The 20,965-nt window shown below is 36.5% G+C and overlaps 2 protein-coding genes across 2 annotated transcripts; both read right to left on the minus strand.

The window, feature by feature from the left end:
* Positions 1-1,127: 1,127 nt before the first annotated feature.
* On the minus strand, positions 1,128-7,953 carry LOC107100092. The gene is made up of 4 exons (XM_015398458.1): positions 7,842-7,953; positions 4,459-6,871; positions 4,177-4,293; positions 1,128-3,811 (listed from the first exon to the last, which is right to left on the minus strand). Exons 2-4 carry the CDS (start codon positions 6,851-6,853, stop codon positions 3,723-3,725), a joined length of 2,601 nt encoding a protein of 866 aa, XP_015253944.1. The 5' UTR covers positions 6,854-6,871; positions 7,842-7,953; the 3' UTR covers positions 1,128-3,722.
* Positions 7,954-9,714: 1,761 nt separating this feature from the next.
* LOC107100091 (chromosome unknown open reading frame, human C1orf159) lies at positions 9,715-18,663 on the minus strand. Its single transcript, XM_015398457.1, has 9 exons — positions 18,488-18,663; positions 15,763-15,843; positions 15,589-15,673; positions 13,849-13,944; positions 13,714-13,770; positions 13,481-13,615; positions 13,342-13,367; positions 13,235-13,259; positions 9,715-11,258 (listed from the first exon to the last, which is right to left on the minus strand). The coding sequence occupies exons 2-9, from the start codon at positions 15,832-15,834 to the stop codon at positions 11,155-11,157; spliced, it is 600 nt and encodes a 199-aa protein (XP_015253943.1). The 5' UTR covers positions 15,835-15,843; positions 18,488-18,663; the 3' UTR covers positions 9,715-11,154.
* Positions 18,664-20,965: the final 2,302 nt, after the last annotated feature.

Genomic DNA, 20,965 nt, shown 5'->3' on the forward strand with positions numbered 1-20,965 from the left:
TTACAATTTTTTTTTTCTTTATGTTTTTATCAGTGCTTCCACTCCTTGGAAGGTCCCCAGCTCTTCCTTTTTTTTTTTTATCGGCAGATAATGGCTTTCTGGTATTTCATGAATTCTTAAAGCGTTGGTAAGTGCTTTGGAACCTATCTAAGCAAAATTTTGATGTGAGGCAACAAAATAAGAATAACACCTGATCAACTATGATTTTGTTTCTCTGATGTAGCATTTAATCTAGAGGGATGATGTTTTTAACAGTCACTCAATTTTTAAACACAACAGTGTCTAAAGTAAGAGGCTTCTTCAGATCCGGTGCTACTGCTACATATGATCCTTCCTGCCTACGGCTTTCAGCACCTACAACACCTGGTTAACAAATAACCTATAAGTTTCTGCAAAATTGAATTTGCTTTTGAGATTAATTCATTATTTTTTTTATCGAATTGAATTACTTCTCATTCTGGCTGCACAATGGGTAGCACAGCTGCCTTGCAGCGAGACGGATCTGGGTTCGATTCTTTCTGCATGGAGTTTGCATGTTCTCTTTGTGCATGTATGAATTCTTTCTGGGTACTCCAGCTTCCTCCCACAGTCCAAAAACATGACTGTTAGGTTGATTGGCTTCTCTAAATTCTCCTTAGGTGTCAGTGTGTGTGAATGGTTGTTTGACCTTTTTGTCTCGGTGTTGCCCTGCGATGGACTGGTGACCTGTCCAGGGTGAACCCTGCCTCCCCTGACAGCTGGAGATAGACACCAGCACCCCTCACAACCCCAGAAGTGGTAAGCGTGAAGGAAAATGGATCGGTGGAGGGACTTCTCATTTCTCTGTTCTAAAGTGGTAGTTCTCCAGAACAAGAAGTTGGACTGTTTGATTTTGCAACAGGGCAGTGATACCAGTTGCTTTCAGGGTAAGAGCTACACAGTGTGCAAGATGAATCCCTCAAAACCTAAACCATTAACATTGTTTAAAAATCAAGCACATGTAAGCTATAAGTAAAGCCCTTGGTTTAAAAAAAAAAAAGAATGATTGTATTTCTTAACTTTGTTGGTAGAAATATTGTGTACTTTGTGCAGATTAACTTAGGGAGACGAGTCACATGTTTATGTTTTTATTACAGTAAATTGCAGAGCAGCAGATCAGCTTCATGTAGAAAATTATGTGAAGCCAAGTCTTGACAACATGATGGACCTTTACATTTATTACACATCCAGAATCAACAGACATCTAAAACAACTAAAACAGTCACTTTTTTCAATTCAAAGGTATGAAATAATGAGCATTATGATCAATGGCATGATACCCGGAAATAACCTAATTTGCAATAAAGAAAAACCAAAAATATGACAATGTATCAAGATATTGACTTTTTTTTTTTTTACATTATTGATTGCTGCAAGGTTATAGCTGTGAAAAGAAAGCACATCCTTATTTCTAAGATTTAATGGTCCAGTTTAAAGCTCTGGAGAGGACACACAGGAAGGCACTGGCTGTCTGAGGAAGTACATACAGTCAAAGAGGTTGAGCAGAGGAAGATATTTTACACACCACATATGTAACACAAATATTGTCTTGTTTTATAAGATAGTTGTTTATTTCATAATGAGACACAGCTGTACAATAATTTAATGTCATGTGGTAGTGCTCAGTCCAACACAGTCTTAAACATATCTGAATGTAGGCTGAAAGTTATTTTTCCTGTACAGTTTATGTATTTTTTATTCCTGCTGCTTTATATGAGTGAGTGAAATTCCAAACTATAAGATTAAGTCAATTTTACAAAGGATTACATAAAAATCTGTTTTTGTTTTTGAAACAATTCGTATCTAAAAGTTTAAAACAAGGGAAACCTCGGAGCTTTGTCTTTGTAAAAGCCATGAAGCAAACTGAAGGTTTTGCTTCTTAAACGGGCCTGGTTTAGATCCCCCCCCCACCCAAAAATGTTTTAATAATATTATAATTAAATACAATAAATGTATTGCTAAAGAGATTTGACACATCCTATGGATGTTAAAATGGTGCTGATTTAATGTACTGGGTTTCACACACTGCTGAAATGGAAAGTAATTGCTAGATTTGCACATCATTACCAACTAGAAAAACCGCTTTTTCACCAAATGTGGCAGCCTCAAGAAAATAATCCTTCACAGGTCTAATAACATGTCATATTCTAAACAAAACAAAAGTCTTGCACAAGGTTTCTTTTAAGGCACACACCTGATTTTGAAACCAGAAAAGAAGTTTTGTCCTGTTTCTTCAGTCAGTTTCATTTGTCTTTGGTCTGTTCAAGGAAAATCCACAACAAGCAAAAGTGAAGTTTATTCCTCCTGTCCATTCAAAAGCCAGTAAAAAGCAACAGAAAGCTCTCACTCCACAATTCCATAAATCCAACATTTATCAACGTTTTATCCTATTTCCTTCTTCTGTAACATCACTGAGCCTCTTCGGTTAAAACCTACAAATCCATGTTTGATGACAAAGTCAAACAACTGCCAGGTGTGTATAAAACTTTTGTTCTGCCTTTGCATTATGGTCCATTTGGTCAGTAAGCTCACTCGGAGGAGATACAGAAACACGTTTAAACAGTAAAAAGGAAATTTGCACTTTAACCAGATTTTTAAACTTCATGTGAATCCATAATTAGATTAAGATATTATTACCAAAAATACACAGGCTGTTTTATATCCAAATACATGCAGTATGGTCATAAGGAACTAAGTGTGCAATACAGTGTTCTGTGGCACAAATTTAAAAAGCGACACAAAAACTGCACATAGATAACTCCAAGCTATGCAGCTACAGTGGAGAAAGAAAGATGGGTCTGAACTACACTTTTATGTCGTCCTATGAGTTTTTAACAGCTATAAGGTGTGCAGCTTCCTCTGCAATTACTTCAATTTCCCTAGAAACAACAATGACTTAAGCATAAACATCATTGATGATTAAATAAAATCTGACAAGGACCAAATCCACCTACAGTACTTGTAGCTACCGGTCCAAAGCACTTCAAAGCATATACATAAGAACATAATGGTAGTGAAGGGGATTCCCAACATCTGGTAACACTGAGTTGTCTAAATACAAAACAAAAGCAGACAATTTCTATAAGGAGGTAATCTATTCTAAGTTTCCTTTATTACAAGAGCACTCTGATTGGCCCAAAGAGCAATGGAGCAGCATTTTATGGACTGATGAAGGCAAGATTATTCTTTCATTGTCTGAGATTCAGACAGTTTGTTGAATGACCCCCCAAACACTGTTATGCCACACACAGTGTGAAGCATGGGGGTGATAACATGTTGTCATGTTATCATGGCGCAGGGATATCTTTGGTGGCCAAGTTGTTGCATACAAGGGATAAAGAAACAATTGTTTCCATAAAATATTGATCCTAAACACGTCAGCATTGGCATCATTATTGTTCTACATCACGACTTGCATAAAGCAGCCATCAGCATGACATACAGATGTTAATGCATCAGATTACAGTTAATTTTCCCAAATAAATTATTTGTTGCATTAGTAAGTACTTTTAATTGTTTACCTAATGGTTCTCACACAGGCTTCTGGTTAACAAGTCAACCTAACCAGTACAACAAAGTGACTTTTCTATCTACTTCACCAACTTGAAGCTCATCCCAGAGGTTTCATTTAATTTGAATGTTTTCTGTCATTTTTGTCGACCCACAGTGAGGATGTTTGGTATTGTGTCTTCTTTGTGTTTGAGTCAAATGTCATCTATGGAAAGGTTCTTCCTTTGCATGTACTGCCGCAGGTACTGGATTGCTGAGAGAGCACTCACATTCGCCAGAAGAGCTGGACAACAATTTAGAAAAAATCATGTTAAGTATGATGTATATTCAGGTGCTTGTTTTTTGTTTTTGTTCGGGTTTTTTTTCTCTCAAAGACTATAAGAAGTTTACACAAACACTTTAGAGCAAAAGTCATATATATACAGCTTTGCACATAAGTTGTTCCATTACTTTGTCAAGGTTTCATAATGTCCCTCAAGTCATACAATTAGTGTTTCTGTTAGACCTTATATATATATATATATATATATATATATATATATATATATATATATATATGTATGTATGTATATGTTTTGAAATATGAGTTATATCTTCCTTTTAAATTCCCTTGTCTATTGTTGAAATGATAGTGGAGATGGTTCCTACCTGCTTTCCAGGCATCTGCTTCCTTTGGATTGGAGGATCTCATTACCCATGAGGCAAAAGCAATGCAGACTAAACACAAATCTGACTGCTTCACTCTGGAGAAGATGCCTCCTCGTTCTTTGAGAGGAATAAAATAGACAAATATGTTGATTTCTGATTTGTAAGGAAGAAACTGTAAAATTGTCCAAAATTGAATAATCAAAACAAAATAGCAAAGATGTGCAAATCAAAAGTTAATCTACAAACTACATTACAGATTAGCTCCTGTCTATTGGGACCTACTTGTCATCCAATAAGATGTTTCTGTAATCATCTGTTCCTCTTTCAGTTCCCTGAACTCCGGAGAAGACTCCAGACAGACTTTTTCATCACTGAGCAAGGTAACCACTTGATTCTGACTGCCGATCTGGATTTCCTTGGTTTGAAGAGGAAAGGTCCATGCACCTGACTCACTGCAGCAGATGCTGCCTTTGTCTGGGAAGCGAATTTTCCTGAAAGACAGAAAGCTTTTCCAGCAGGGAGATCCACCTGCACCTGCTGCTCCTGAGGCTCTGTGTGGATTGGCCTGAATAAATGAATGAGACAGAAGTCTCATCGGAGAGGCCTTGTTCTCCTCCTCATGGTCTGTGCTCAGAAAAACATGCGTATTTTGGAATGTGAGGTCTCGGACGGTAGGACGAGAGCAAGAGAAGATTGGGATTATTTTTTCTATGTTACACTGGAGTGGATCTTCTCTGAATATACAAAGAGGCGAGTGAAAGACGGGAGACACGAACATCTCCTGGAGATCATCAACAAGGAGAATCTGTGATTGTGTGTCATGTTTTGTAAAAAAGTATTCAAAGATCTCTGGGAAGGATGTCCTGTAATCCCGTGGGTCTGTGTGGGGTAATAAAGCATTCACAATTTGAGGTCTGTCAAGAGAAAAATCACTTTTATCAATACTATTGGAAGGTAGCAGGGGTAGGTCTTCTGTGTTGAGAGTTTGTATGTTGTACAAACTTCTGCTTTTTGTCATCCTTTTTGGCCATGAGATCAAACCTTGATAGTCCTGATAGTCCAATCTTTGGTCTAGAACAGCGGGAGTTTCTCTTCCTTCTGAATCTGTGTTGTCTTGCTCATATAACAAGACAGAAGAGTCAATTTGTTGGGTTTTGTTCCTCAAATCAGGAGTGGAGTTTCTACTTCCATTCACAAACTGCCAGGACCCTTCCTCAAAATCTGAGGCTGAAAACTCCAAGACTGATCGATCTGGCTTGGATTCATCTGGCTGTGTGAAGTAGTCTGAGTCTGCAGTGTCAGATGTGTCAATTATTGGGTCAAGATTTTCAATTAGTTGACCAGGGTTAGCAGGTTGTCCGCATGTGCTAGGCATTACTGATTCTTCCTTAATTCCAGAGTTTCTGCCCATCCTTATCTGCAAAATATCGTTTATCGTCAGCTTTTCCACTTCATCCCAGAATGCAGAGATAGCATATACTGGCTGAGCCTGACCTGTAGCTTTGGCAAATGTTTCTGGTGTACAGCTAGGTGTGCGAGTTAAATCGTGAGCAGGTAGATGGCTGAGATAATCTTCTTTAGAGTCAGCAGATGCTAAAGCCAGTGGGGGGGTTTCAGAACATGTGTCATTTCCAGATATGAAGTTTCCATCTGGCATTTCTGCACATGAAGAAGTGGAAAGGCTTTCAGGAGTAATATCATCTCCGCAGTTTGGTGCATTATAGGAGAGAGTCTGGCAGAAGTCCAGGTTGTCACATGTTGGGCTTAATGCACATTGCAAAGGAAGGTGTGTACTGAGACCTTCTTGAAGAGGATGCGCATCTTCTTCAACAGATTCAGCAGCTGACAAATAGGTCTCAGAATCCCAGCTGCCTGTGGAGGAGAGTTCAGCACCATCTTGAAGTTGTGAACTCCCTAAGGATGAGAAGCTGTCATAGGATTTGTCTGAATCTTCAGATTCCTTATTTTTGTTTAGCCTAAAATATCTTGATTGTTTTTGCTCTAGTTTGCGACCTGCATTGTGAACATATGTTCTCTCAGCATGTCTTTTTTGTTTGAGTTTTTTTTTCTCAGAGATGGAACGCCCTCGCCGACGTGCCATATTGTCATTCACTGTCACGAACCAGCGCTCTTTCTCTGCTCTGCCTGTGGGGTCTGGCTTGCTCATGCTCTGCACTGATTCTTTTTGGGAAAGCAGGTCAGGTGTCTTTGTGGCTTTGAAGTTACTCGTCATTTGCACAGCTCCATCTTTTGACAGCATCTCTTCTGAATTGCAAGTGATCTGAGGATTCTTTTCCAGCATGTTTGTGCTGCTGTCATTCTTCTCGTGCAGAATTTCTTGTGCAATATCTTTGTGTGCAGGCTCTATGGAGATTGCATTTCTTTCTGGACAGCCGACACATAGTTCCACCGGTTTCAAGGACGTTGCATCACACTGAATAGGCTGTGGTGGTAGATGAGTGCCATCTGTGTAGCTTTCCTCAGCTTCGTGGCTATTTGCACTCTTGTTTGTGTTCTGCTGGCCTGTGTGGAAGTTTCCTGAATCCTCTGAGTCGCTGAGATCAGAGTCATCAGGGTAGGCAAGAGAAGCCTGCAGTAGATTACATTCCTCGCTGTCATCATAGAAGCTGCTCCAGTCATTCTCTGCAATGTGAATACTGTGATCCAGGTCATCCATACTTGATGTCTTACATTACTATGAAAAAACAAACAAACAAAGAGAATATACAAACTTAGCTTCGGCCCAATTAAGAATGAACAATTCTTTTAGCACATATCCCCAGCTCAAAATTCCCACAGGTCTTAGTCTTTTTTGAAGTCCATTTTATAGCCATTAACAAAAAGGTTCACCGACATTCTAAATCATCTCCCTCTAGAGTAGCAAGGTTTTACATATGGAAACTGTAAAACCATCTGATTGTAAATTAGGTAAATAATGGACAAAGTAGGGCATTGCAAAAGTATGCACCAAACATTTTTTTTTTTACATTATGTCCCCCTAGAGGACAAATGACATATAGAACAGCAGGATGAAAAATAAAATAATGGGTATTTTCCCATAATTCTCCAGTCCTGGAATGTACTTATAATAAATTAACTTATTTCCCAGATAGTGTAGAATCCTTGACTGAGGTATGTGTGCTTGATACAATTGATCTAAATTTAGAGCAAGGCCGTTTTTCTAAAGGTTGTTATCACCTGCCATGTTGGAAAGGAACAAAGATGGCGTGCCTCTGTAGTGGCAATCGAACACTAGGGCATTACAGTCACATGCAAATCCCCAAAATACCCCCACAGCTCTCTGTAAACAAGTTACATGATCTGGTATGGGGGAAAGGAAAGCAGAGATGCAACATATCAGCTTAACAAACAAGCTCAGTGAGATATGACGCCGATACCCATATGCAAACCCTTTCAATCATATTTCCTTTATTCTATTTATTAAATCTTATATTATATAACATATATATATATATATGTGTGTGTGTGTGTTTTACCATCTCTGAGCAGAACTGCTTAACAAGCTTAAGACTCTTGATTTAAACACCTATTCAGCTCTCAAAGCAAGGTCACATTGGTTTACATTATTCATCAAGCATGCAAAGTTTTTTTTTTTTTTTCCCACACACTCCATTATTGAGTTTCAGCAGCAAAGAAGATCCTACCTGCTGCAGATGGATTAATCATCCAGTCTGAAAGTGCTCTCTGTGTTTTCCTGCAGGACATTTCAACTATGATATCTATCTGTCCTTGCTTAAGTCACACTGAGGCCTTTCACTCCATTGGTATAAATAGAGCAACGTGTCTTTGTCACGTGTAGCTTTCCATCTTCAGCAGAGGTGTGGCATCTTAGTTCCTAAAATAGTACTTGCTAATACTACAACTAATTATTACTGAAAACAATAATTTGCTTAAACCCAACAAGAGGTTTTAGGGTGTAAACACCTGTGGTGTTTTTAAAGCTAATTTCACATGTAACAGTTTTAATATAGACATCAGCCTGTTTCGATGCTGGCAGGGTACAATCAATGGCTGGATGAAAAGATAGTTTCTCTGTGTATTTCAAATTTATATCAAATTATTAAAAAGGAAAAACAAATACTTTTTGTTAAATAAAACTATGACATGGACGCCATTTACTGCGTCTTCTCTTCCTGAATGGTCCAATTACTTTTTCTTCATACATAAATACAAGCTGAACCAGATAATTAGTCGGTAGAGATGACAGGTGTATAATACTTCTCTCTCTCAACAAATTCATCTGATATTAATCTATGTATACAAATGGCACTCATATCGATGAATACTCACTGCAAAACAATTTAGAAATGAGTAAACATTTCTTAAATTAAGTGTATTTACCCTAAATTTCAGCAGGTAAATAAGATGATTTGCCAATGGAATGATCATTTTTACTCTTAAAATAATTAGATAATATGCACTTGAAATAAGACAATGCAATTCTGTTCCCATTTTAAATGTAAACGGTCTTGTTCCATTGGCAAAGTGTTTCACTTACCCCCTCACTTCAAGACAAATGCATTTATTTTAGGAAGAAATAACGTTAGATTTCAGTTTTTTGCAGTGCTCCTATCTTTGTCATTCGTTGTTTTAGTTGTTGGGATCTGACAGGTGACAGAAACCACCATGAGTGCTTTTTTTAACAAGGGTATTGAATGTTTTCTTCTTTTGTTTTTTTGTTGTTGTTTTTTTAAATGCCTTTAGGTGGAACTATACTGTATTTAAGTTATGTTTAAGATTGTATGTTTTTTCTTACAATATTCTTGAGGATTTTTTATTTTCTTTTAATTAGATCTTATAAGAGAAGGTACATTTACTATCTTAGCTGTAGCATTGTTGATTAAATGAAATCAACAAAGTGAGCAGATGTAAATACAGTCAGGTTAAAAATATTCACCTAATCACAAAAATGTCTAAAAAAAATGAATAAAAGTGCAAAAGTTCGAGTCTCAGGGACTAAAACTTTCAAAACAGACTGGATCATTTTAGTAACTGTTTAAAGAAAATACTTCTGGCTAGAGAATATTTGAAACTAAGAAAGCAGTTCATCTCCTGTAGGGAAAACTGAAGCACAGCCAACTACCCTGGAGTGATCATCAAAGCAGATTTGTGTTAGATTTCGTTTTAACCATAATTTAACTACAAACTTGCATGTTTTGGATTTACATTGGAAAAAATATTTTGTTTAATCATGCATCAATTATTAGAACTTCAAAAGTATATTGGATTGTGTTGTCCTGCTGTGAACAAAATGAAGGATTATGGTAATAACATAAAGAGTTGTGGGAAAATAAAGACACAAGAGCCTCCCAGGATTTTCAGTCAACAATCAGTACAATAAAAAGCGCCGGAGCTCAAGGTGTCGATGGGGTTTGAACTTCTCTGTCCATTTCACCCACTGAACTATCGTTATTCATCTATGACAATGTAAACTCGGTTTTGCATTCTATGACCCCTTTAGAGATGACAAAAAACACTTCTTTAGAAAGTTAATCAAAAAACAAAAAAGCTGCAGTTTTATTGTAGAAAGGTGATTTATTTCTGCAAATTATACATCTTTAAAACTTTTATCATGGCACTAAAACAAGAAAATGTACATTACAAAAACACTCCATTTTTATAAAACAATATGCGCATTTTGAGCTTTTCTGTACAACAGTAATTAGCAGTAGCATAAAGGAACAATAGCTAAGGAATGACTGATGCAGGTGTAGCTTATTTGCAAACCACAAAAGTATCTGTACACCAAAGGGTCGACTTAATGGAACAGAAAAAAGACTAAACTATACCACCAAGAAAACTTGTATAAGGATTATAGACACAGTAAAGGCCACTGGAAGCAAATCAAAAATCCAATCCATCACAGATACATCACTAAAAAAAGATAATCTGCTGTATTTAAAGCTAATAATGGCACACAAATCACAGTCATGTCAACAAGCCATTTTGGTAAATGAAATAGACAAATGAAGCTCATAACTGGAAAAAAATATTGCCACTTTCTGTACAAAAAAAAAGAAAACAGCTATACTTGCACAGCTGAAAACATTAAAGTGCACATAGGTCCGCCAACATTGCTTAAAAGTGATAAAAGTTTGGATTTAAACTAAATGGAAATATTTTCTGAATAAATACCCTATAAATATTCCGATTATGACAGCCAGTGGAATGCAGTTAGTGACGACCACACAATGCGCTCACATTAATACCCCTCCACTGGTTACTAAAATAAATACAATGGCAACATAAAAACAACAAAATTCAGAACAAAGAAATATTGATCTATACAGTGCTCTTGGGACTTCTCTTTGATATATTCTGGCCCAACAGTAGTCATTAAAACTCAGTGCATAAATACAAAGCAAGAATAAAAAAACAGGTTTAGTAGAAATAAAAAAAAAAAATCTGTTTCCTGTCGAATGTTAATAGACTGTTTGTTCCACAAATATCACAGATACCAAACCTTTTAAGGGGAAAAAAAAAGTAACTTTCATTTGTTTAATGATATAGATGCATTAGCTGAGTTTACATTCAGAGGCAGATTAAAGACGGTTTATTTAAAAGGCTTTTTCTTTTTGTTTAAGCAGCTTTTTCCTTTATTTTTACAACTTTTAAAAGCTCTGAAAAAGGGTCTGCAAAAACCCTCTTGATTCTTGGCACTTATTTTATTGTAGTGACCCTGGGAAAACAGAATTAGAAATTGGAAATCGATCAGGATAATTGTATAACAGTGTCTCAACTAAAAAACAAAAACAGTTTTCAGGTAAATTCAGAGCATCAGTAGGACAGGTTCACTGTTACAAACATAAATGGCGTCAGCCTTTGTGAGACCAAGGCAGGAGCAGCAGCAGTAGGTACATTTGGCCTACATTCCCAGAGTCAGCTTGTTTTCCTTCACATCAGACTTGGACATCCTTCCTGAGCTTTCTTCAACCTGCACCCAAACCCTTCCTTCCCCTACGCATTATACACCTGAGTGGTAGCTGAGGTGGGTATGGTGGCGCTGTTCAGAGTCGACGTTGTAGGTGGACGCTCCCGTCTTACGTATCTAGGCTTCCTCACTGCAGAAGAGAAACAGATAATTACCCAGCATCATGATGCTGATACACTGATGCTGTATTTGTTAAATTATGAAGCCTTATGTATGGAAGATAACCTGTTAGAGGCTGCAAAAGACTTGTCTTAGGTAAGTGAAGTGGGGATTGCAACAGAAATAAAACAGCCCCCCAGACTGAAAAACTAAGTATATTGATTAGGCACCTTTCACACATAAAGCAACCACAAAGCACTGTCCAAAAAAAGTATAATTTGCAATTAAATTAAATAAAAAACAAAAATAAAAATTCAATAGCCTGCTTCTTAAAAGGGTCAACAGATTTAACTAAATGTAGCTGCAGAGGTAGACTACTGTATTCCACAGCCTTGGTGGAATCGACTGAACGGCTTAATCCCCATTTGTATTCAATCTGATTTGAGGAACAACCCACAAAATCTGAGCTTGTGAACAGAGGGAAATAATCTGTTATTGTATAAGATTACATAGGAAATCTGGGGTGTGGGTATTTAGTGTTTGTCCTGTTATGGTGCTGAATTTTTAAAGAGTATTCTGAAGCATTTTGTAGAGCTTGGAGTAAATAGAGACTGAGGCCTCTTTCCTACTGAAATTAGCAGGTTAAGACGTGTTATCCAAACATGGGTCAACTCCTTAACACTCTGAATTTGGCTCCCTTCCCACTGGCAAAAAAAGAAGAGGAAAATGAAGCAAGAACCTGACTGATTTTTGAACCAAGTCCAGGAGGCGCTATAACCATTGTCTCTGTGTTTTGGAAGTTATAAACAAGGTAGTTGCAAAAAAAGGGTTGGGAGCCTACCCAGCTGATAAGGCTCTAAAGAAATCTATAGTTGAATGTGACCTGCATAAAAGTGATAAGAAATATTATTAAAAGATTAAAAACCACCCAAAAAAAGTATATAAAAAGAGAGGACTAAAAACCAAGCTCTATGGAACCCCACAGGTTAGAGAGGAAGTTGAGACTTATGAATAAGTTTGGGCTATGTAATAAAATAAAACCAGAAAAAACCCATGCCACACTTTTCAGATCCTATTTTTCAACAATATGAAAATGAGGTTTTCCCAACACATAACAATCCATACAATAGCATATTATGAATTCCACAATGTGCAATAACCAGTTAATGCTGCAGTGACGACATCACTTGCAATATGACTAAATACCTTTGTGTGTAGAAGTCTGAAAAGACTAATGTGCACAAAGTACCAATTATTTCACACAGAGTCTACATACATGTGTTAGAGTTGAATTTTACATACAAATTATTTTAAAATTTTAAGGACAGAATTTAATACAAATTGTAATAATGCAGCTAAATAAACTGGAATACTGAAGAGCTGTGAATACTTTCCAGCTGCAATCCAAGTATCCAGAAGTATGCTGTGATCATTTATTTCTGCTCCAGATTCCTAACAAAACATGAATTATAGGCTATGCATTTGTGAAAATGTGACATGAGAGGAGTAACTATGTGACAGGATGTGGTACATTTTGTTTTTAAGACTGACAAAGCACATGCAGCTCATTGTATTGGTGGAGATGTCCCAACGTCTGTAGTACTAGACTTTATTTTTATTAAAATCAGCTCTTTTTGGTTGTATTTAAGGTGAAAATGGACACTAGCAATGTTTCCTCTTCTGCTTGCTGAGAGCGCTCTAGACAACTTGCAGAGTACATTTCTTTTTAGAGCATTTGTTGGTCCATCAGAACATACAGATTTTTATGGTTGTAATGTGTGCCTAATATGTCTGAATATTTTTGCAAGGGACATAAATGTAATCTAGGGGATTTCTAATTGGTGTTTTGAAACCTGTGCAACAGGTACTTCCACACAACTCATTAAAATAAAATCTTTGGACAGTTGCAAAATGTCGGCAGCAATCCCAAACATTCAAGGCATTGCTAACTTGACACCAAAACCTGTTGAGCAAGAATAGGACACTTTACTGACGGCGTCGTCTTACCTGATGAGGAGGGGATCATAACCGCCTATAGGGGACAAAAACAAAGGCCATGAGCCTTTTATCAATGTTCACATCAAATTAAAATGTTTGGAAGAAGAATGACTTACTGTCTCACTTGGTTGAAATATAAACGCTGAGGAAAAAACAGGAAATGATCTTTAAAATCTCTAGAGCACCCTGGCATTCTTGTGTTTTTCCTCAAAGGAGGTTTGTTCATGTTCCAAGTCAGAAACCTGCGCTACTCACCTTTGTTCCGCCGATAGAAGAAACCAGGCAGCCGGTTGGAGCGTTTGAGGTAGAAAAAGGAGGCAACAGTGAGGATGAGGAACATGCTGATCAATAGGGTTCCTAGAAGGACAGAGGCCGCCACACCAGGGCCTCCTGCACCAAAACAGGAAACAAACCTGATTCAAAAAAGGCAACAAAAAAAAAAAAAAAAACTGTGAGAGAAAAACTAGGAGATAATTTCAGCTTCTTACCAATTTTAGGAATGACCGTCGTTACTGTTGTGCGGTTTTTACGGTCCAATGTGTAGTCTAGAAATTATAAAAACAAGGTCCAGTTATCCATCCATTAACACTCACCCAAAACAATGTAGATTTAAAAGCTCTTACTGTACGTGCAGACGGTTACATTCTCTAAATCCACCGCTGCCGAGTCACAGAATATGCAGACAGTATTGCTGTTCTCCAGCACACGATAGAAGCAACCTGGAAGATTCAATCACAGAAAACTTAAACATATGGGATCTTTGCTAATATGGGTTCAGCATATTTAACAAAAAGGAGCAATAATTAGAAACCAATGTTCAAAATACAGTGCTTTGGTTTTGAAGTTAAAATTTAAACTGAAGTCTCCATGAGCACAAGAAAGGGACATGGCTTTTGATTTCTTTACTCTTTTACTTTTCTTTCCCATTTCAAATTTCCCCTTAGCATTTTATGTGAGCAATAAATAACTGCAGTGGAGGCAGAGTGCTAAACCAATTTTAATAGTTCCTATAGGGTGTTCATACATGTTGGGCCAGTTTAATGCGATAACTCAGCCCAATAAATTGCCTTCAAAAGTCGCCAAATCAGGGATTTTAGTTTGGGATGTATACAGATGACACAGCTCTCCATCTCTTCTGAGAAGCCAGACCAGAGGAGCAGTCGGCTGAATCCCAAATCGCCCCCTAACTACAAACCCTTAACTATCAAGTGGCCCTTCGCAATGAAGTCACACTCACAGGTGCCTGGATTGTACAGGGGGGGGTATAAACATGAATGGGACGGCCTCTTCTCTCCAACAGAAAGGGAAAGCAGTCGTTCCTATGGCAACACAGAGATGCTCCATGTGCATGGCTGTAGCTCATGCAGCATCAAACATTTACCATTTTCTTTAAAAAAAAATAAATGTATCAAGTGAAATAACTATTTCAAAGAGAAACTTAAATTTAGGGATTAATTATGTCTTTTTTTTCTTTTCTTTTTTCCCGTCAGTGTGACGAAGATGCAGCAATTCAGCGGAACTTACATTTGAATCCACGCGTTTCCTCAGCCATTAATTCGCTGTTACACCTGCTGCTAAATTCCAGCGAGCCTGCACCGATGCAGACACTATTTAAGGGCTGAACTGTTCACTGGCCCTACTCACTACGCGGCTTGGAATAGCCCTTAATGTGACAGACCCTCTGCAAGAACATGCAGAAGGTTAGTTCTTAGTGTTAGTGTTTAGGGGTCAGTCTAGGATTCAGCCTTAGTGTCCATGTTAGAGACATGGTCATCATGGGTAAAGTAAACTATGGAGAGTGCATCCAGAAGGCATTCACGCTGCTGCACTTTACCCACATTTAGTACTGTTATCTGATAAAGTACAGCATAGCATTCTAAATGCATCAACCTATGCACACCATCCAAATACCGAGACACGGGTGTGGCAGCATCATGCTGCAAGAAAGCTTTTTTTTGGGGGGGGGCATGGAGAAAAAGATCATATTTAATGGAAAGATTAGAGGGAAATTCAATAATTCAATATTTTGAATAAAAATGGTAATAGACTGTGAAAGATTTAAGAATGAAGAGAGGAATCCTCTATTAGCAGGACAGCAACCTTAAATACCTTAGCTACAACCGAATGGTTGAGATCAAAGCCTATTTATGTGTTAGGATGGCCTATTCTAATTCAAAACCTAAAAGCTAATGGAACTAACTGAAATATCTGGAGCAAGACTTACAAAGCTTACAGAGCATGAGCTGTGTTAAAAGCACATTTTATTACATTGAGCACTGAATAAAAACATAGTAAACACTAAACATGCTGGTTGTGGTGAAATAAATGGAGGATAACTGCTTTAAATGAAAACGACCCACTACCTGGTTCACAGTGAGTGTCATTTGAGCATGAATTGTTCCCTCTCTGTTTCTCTCCGCAGCACTCCAGTGAGTTCTGATGTAGGGCCTTTAAGCAGAAGACAAGGCATCAAATAATGAAGCTGTAAAACCTAAACTGCATGCAGTGACAGCAGGTTAGTATCATTAACTCTTTACCTTTGTTACAGGGGTTTCCGGTCTGATCAGGATAACAGAGGCAGCCAAGACCAAAAGGAATGACAAGCCCATACTTGAACCCTTGGGAGTGAAACATATTTTATTTCGACAATCATCAGTAGCAGTGTTAACATTGAACATCAAATTCTGAATTATGTTTTTACAAAATTAAATCCACTAAATGGAAACACTGCAATGTAGAACAAAAACTCAATAAAATGTTTGTTGCCTTTGATGGGCTGTTTTGTTTTCCATTCATATGCAATTATTATATTCTGCAAAACTGCAATAAAAACACTTTTTCTCCCATCACACCAGTCACATGATCTAAAACTGGACCTTACATGAATAAGAAGACCAGAGGTAGTTGGAGGATGATGGTGCAGCACATTTGGATTCATGAGGAGAGTTTTTTTTTTACATTTAGTCTGCAACAAGCGTGTTAACCACTACTGCCATGGCTGAAAAAATGGACATATATCTCATCTAAGTGTTTTAAGTAATCATGTGAACAAACATATTCATGTCAAATGTTTTATTGCATTTCTTATTTAATGGAAATTAGCATAATATCAACATAGTTTTCTGTACACATTTGTAATAGAAGTGCAGCTTATGTCACAAAGCACGACACATCTTGCTTTGTGACACAACACTAATGCTTACTTTGAGGTTTCTTGCTTTTTGTGTCCTATCCTGGAAAAACTACAGAAAAAGGGCTGCCGTTTACTCCTCCAGTGGTGTTTAAAAGTGTTAGCCTGTAACAGCTTGTTTTGTTTATCTCCAATATCTTTAGATGCAGATGTGCACAAAAACTACAGGAGCTGCAGAGGAATTAAAACCACCAATGCAGTAAGTTATCAAACTTCACATTAAGTATATATCACACAACCAAGTAAAGGTCAAAAATAAAATAAAATAAACAGCAAACAGCACCTGTAATCTATCTGTAGATTTTAGAGGATTATATGCTTCCGTCTGCCATAAAACTTGATGGGTAAATTTTTTTACCTGCAATTTTTAAACTTTTCAATTGACAATCATGGTTTGGAAGATTGTTTCTTTTTGTCCTACCCTCTCACATTTACATGTTTTTGGTATTAAATTAGGTCCCAGTTCAATACGCTTATTATTTAGTAAAAAGAATTAAAAAATGAAGTTAAATTAAGTGTGGATCGGGTTCTGCAATCGAGCAGCAGCAGGGAACATTTAAACTAACGCGGGGTAAAAAAATACAAAAAAAATGCTGAAATGCTGGAAATGTAAGTTTTTAATCGTTTAAATAAGCAAGAAAAAGAAGTCACATCTTTCTGTGCTTGACGAATCGGTCAATCCGGTCTGCTGAGCCCAGAGGCATAGCCAGAAATTTTTTACAAGGGTGGCCAGGCAATAACCAATGTACACTGAGGGGTGGCCAAAAGTAGATAGGCACCAAAACCTCATGGTCAATCTACTGTTCCAACAGGAAAATTAACAGGCAAAACATCCATATTTTCTAAAAAAAGACAAACTATACTTTCCCACAGCCTTCGCTAACAAATAGATGAATATACTCAAACATCTGTGCTTTCTAAATAAAAGGTATAGTGGATAAAATTCTTTCAGGTTTGAGTTTTGGGCAAACGTCTTCTCCATTGTCATTACTTACCTACTTTTATCAATAATCATTTTGCAAAAAATTGATATTGACAAGTACTAATATCTACATAAATTGATTACTTAATACGTTTTTATTAAAATTGTTATTTATCTATTTCACTGAAGACTCCTAGATGACTTGCAGAGACACATAATTTTCTCTTTACCACATAAAACACAAAATCTATTTCTGCTTGAATTCTGTACTTATCATTTTTAATGTTATAATATTCATGTGCATAATTAACCACAGTGTTCTTGTTGTCAAGTTATTGTTAATACATGAAAAATTTAAATGTTTTCAATATTCCACTTGAGATTATTACTCTGCCACCATCTGTATTAGAGGGAAATAAATGGTAGGGGTGGCCAATGATTGACTAAGGGTGGCCATGGCCACCCCTGGCCCCCCATCTAGATCCGCCCCTGGCTGAGCCCATCTACAGAAGATTTGGCCATTTTAATAAACAGCCTCACACCAATTGTAAAAAGGCCATACATTTTTATTAGCACATATATCACTCTTTTAGTTAAATAAATTTGGGTTTTTTTGTTTAAATCAGCAAAACTTTCTATTATTTCTTTAACAAAGATGCTTTAATCTCTGCTAGATTGAGGCTAACTAAAATGTTAATAAAAAAAAATAGGGCATGTTGTAGCTGCCAACGTCTCGTCTTTTAAAATAATGTATTACTTAAGAGCGTTTAAACAATCAAATATTATCGAAAGAAAATATGTTAGACGGCTTAGAGATAAAATAAGCTAACAAACTGCTTTTTAAACATTTCTCTGCATCTCTGGCGGATGAAGCCAGGTTGTAAACAGAGGAGCAGCAGGTCTGCGGACTGATCCATCAGCTGTTAGCTAGCACCTGTCATTGAATGAAGCAATAGCCTCGAATTGCGAGCAAACAGAAATCTGTTGTTAAAACCAGCGATACACAGACACATTAGAAAGTGGAAATAAATCTGCTTCACCTGATCTGGTTAAATCACGGCTACAGGTTCTGCTGTTTATCAGCGCTGCAAAACGAAAGGAAAGTTCCCTGATGAGCAGGACTGCAGGCTTCAGCCTGACCTAAACTCACCTGTACCGGTTAAAAACCTGCTGGTCTGGTCTGCAGCAGAGCCCTTACCACACAGGCACCGGTGTTCGTGAGTGGATTTGACATGGACACACGCCTCTTCTCCTCAAACGCTCTCAAGACAGATAATCTTATGACTCGGAGGACCCCAGCTTTGAAAAAACAAATGCATCAGTTACTTCCGAAAAAGGTTTTCAAAATAAAATCCACACACGACTGCCTACTTCTACTGTGCATCAGTCACTTCCGGAAACGGTTTTCAAAAATAAAATCCACACGTGAGGGCCACCTTCTACTGCACTGCTATATGATTCAACGTTTGACGCTCCTATTTTACTTTATCTTTGTTTCCAAAACAAAACAAAAATCGAAAAAGTGTACGGATATACTTAAATGTGCACGCTGATGATATTAAATTAATATAAATATGACTATCTAAAATGCGTCTATTATAATTTGAGCTGTGTGTTTGCAGAGCTGCTGAAGTTTAAAATTCACATTTTACTAAAACAGCTTTCAGCAATTTCCTGTTTTAGTTGAATTCTTCTAATAAATAGAAATGAGTAGCCCCCATGCCTTTGTTATAAAGAGCCAATCCCATTGCATTATGGTTCCACCACTGACTTACAATATTGAGATTGTGTGTCTAATGCGCAACATTTATGGAAGAGGATTAGGGCCACTGAAAACACAAAAAAAGTTAACTGATTTTTTATTATTATTATTATTTCAGCATAATATGAGAAAAAAGTTAGAATTCTGACTTTAATCTCAGAATGTTTGATCTTAATGTAAATGGGCACCATGAAAGAAGAGATGTGGGAGCACTCAGCTTCACTGACAAAGGGCCAGTAACACATCGGTGAAAAATGACGCAATTAGGCAACTTTTTAGGTGTCCGAGGGGTCGCTGGTGATGCTATTTCATTATTTGAGGAGCAGAGGGTCATTAAAACAAGAGATCTAGTCTCTAAAACAGACATGGCTACAGCTTGATGCTGACACATTTGTTAGCTGTCAGAATTCTCAGATTAAAGTCAGAATTCTTACTTTTTTCCCATATCAAACTGAAATAATATTTAAAAATCAGTTAACTTTTTAAAAAACATTTCAGTGCCCCTAATCCTCTTCTACATTATATGCTTTGTGTAAAGGCTGAAATTATTTAAAAAAAAGAAGACAGAAAGCCTTATAAAGGAAATTAATACACTTAAAAGATGTGTTTATTATAATAACTAATAAAAATATAACTTTATAGTTTTTGCGATTAGAACACAGAAGAAAATTGTGTTTTGTATTGATGGGGTGAATATTGAATGAGTGCATGAAGTGAGATTACTGGTGTCCTATTGAATGATACATTAACATGGAAAAATCACATTGCATAACTTAAATCTAAGGTAGCAAAACACTTTTATTTTTAATAAGGAAAAGCACAATTTGGATGCTAATACATTTATAATTCTGTTTTGTGCTGATCTTGGCATATATTATGTATGGTTTGATTGTGTGGGGCAATACTTATAAATTACCTTCATATCTATAATAGAAAAAAGCCATAAGAATAATATATAAAGTATAGAGAACCTACACAATTGTAATGTATATATATATATATATATATATATATATATATATATATATATATATATATATATATTTAGCTTCAGACTTTGATAATAATGCGTAAAGCAGAAAATAGACGTTTACCAGCAAACTTACAAAACCTATTCAAAATGGATGATTGGACTTTAAACCCAGGTTTATTCAGGTTACATTAAAACATGTGTATATCTGTGGCAGGTGTTAAATTATGGAATACTAAACTATTTTTCTGTTTAGGAAAATATTTTAAAAATCTAAAATTAGCTTTTATGCAATGGAGGATGGGAGGAATTGATATTTATAATTTTATTTTATAATTTTATTTTATTCTATGTTTTTGATTTGATGCACTTTTGTTTTTACCCTGTTGGTGCCTCATGGGAATATTTAGACAGACAGGGGCAGATGTTACATGTTTATATTTTTCCATTACTTTTCATGTGTTGTTTAATGATAAAATCATAATGTATTCATTATAATAGTGTAAAAACCATGAATGAAATGAAAAAAAATAAATAATGCTCAGTAGTGATCATGTCTCACTATAGGACCTTCTTTTACATGTTTATTGCAGAAAACAACACTTTTTGCCTTCTTGCGAAAAGTCTATCCTTATCCAAACTTCAAATTTAGAGACAATCTAACAGATAGGAAGTTTTATAATAGTGTTCTTGTGTCTACTTTAAAAAAACAAAATTGTTAAATGATTTCATTGGGGATATTTAGGTATTAATAAATTCTATTAAAGGGTATTTTCTAACACTTTTATGTATGCCCAGGAGAATCCCTTATCCATCTTTTGCGCTTATGCCCTTTTTCAAATTCACTCTGGAGAGACTTAAGAAATACTTAAAATCAATGCTACCATGAACCATAA

Source organism: Cyprinodon variegatus, unplaced genomic scaffold (genome assembly GCF_000732505.1).
Source record: "Cyprinodon variegatus isolate N-32 unplaced genomic scaffold, C_variegatus-1.0 Scaffold936, whole genome shotgun sequence".
Lineage (NCBI taxonomy): Eukaryota > Metazoa > Chordata > Actinopteri > Cyprinodontiformes > Cyprinodontidae > Cyprinodon > Cyprinodon variegatus.

Coding starts and splice junctions, on each gene's coding strand:
- LOC107100092 (XM_015398458.1), bottom strand. CDS start 6,853: ATGGATGACCTGGATCACAGTATTCACATTGCAGAGAATGACTGGAGC. Junction 4,294..4,458: donor AACATCTTATTGGATGACAA/GTAGGTCCCAAT, acceptor TTCCTCTCAAAG/AACGAGGAGGCATCTTCTCC. Junction 3,812..4,176: donor AGCAGATGCCTGGAAAGCAG/GTAGGAACCATC, acceptor ATTGTTGTCCAG/CTCTTCTGGCGAATGTGAGT.
- LOC107100091 (XM_015398457.1), bottom strand. CDS start 15,834: ATGGGCTTGTCATTCCTTTTGGTCTTGGCTGCCTCTGTTATCCTGATC. Junction 13,771..13,848: donor TGTAACCGTCTGCACGTACA/GTAAGAGCTTTT, acceptor TATAATTTCTAG/ACTACACATTGGACCGTAAA. Junction 13,616..13,713: donor GACGGTCATTCCTAAAATTG/GTAAGAAGCTGA, acceptor GTTTTGGTGCAG/GAGGCCCTGGTGTGGCGGCC.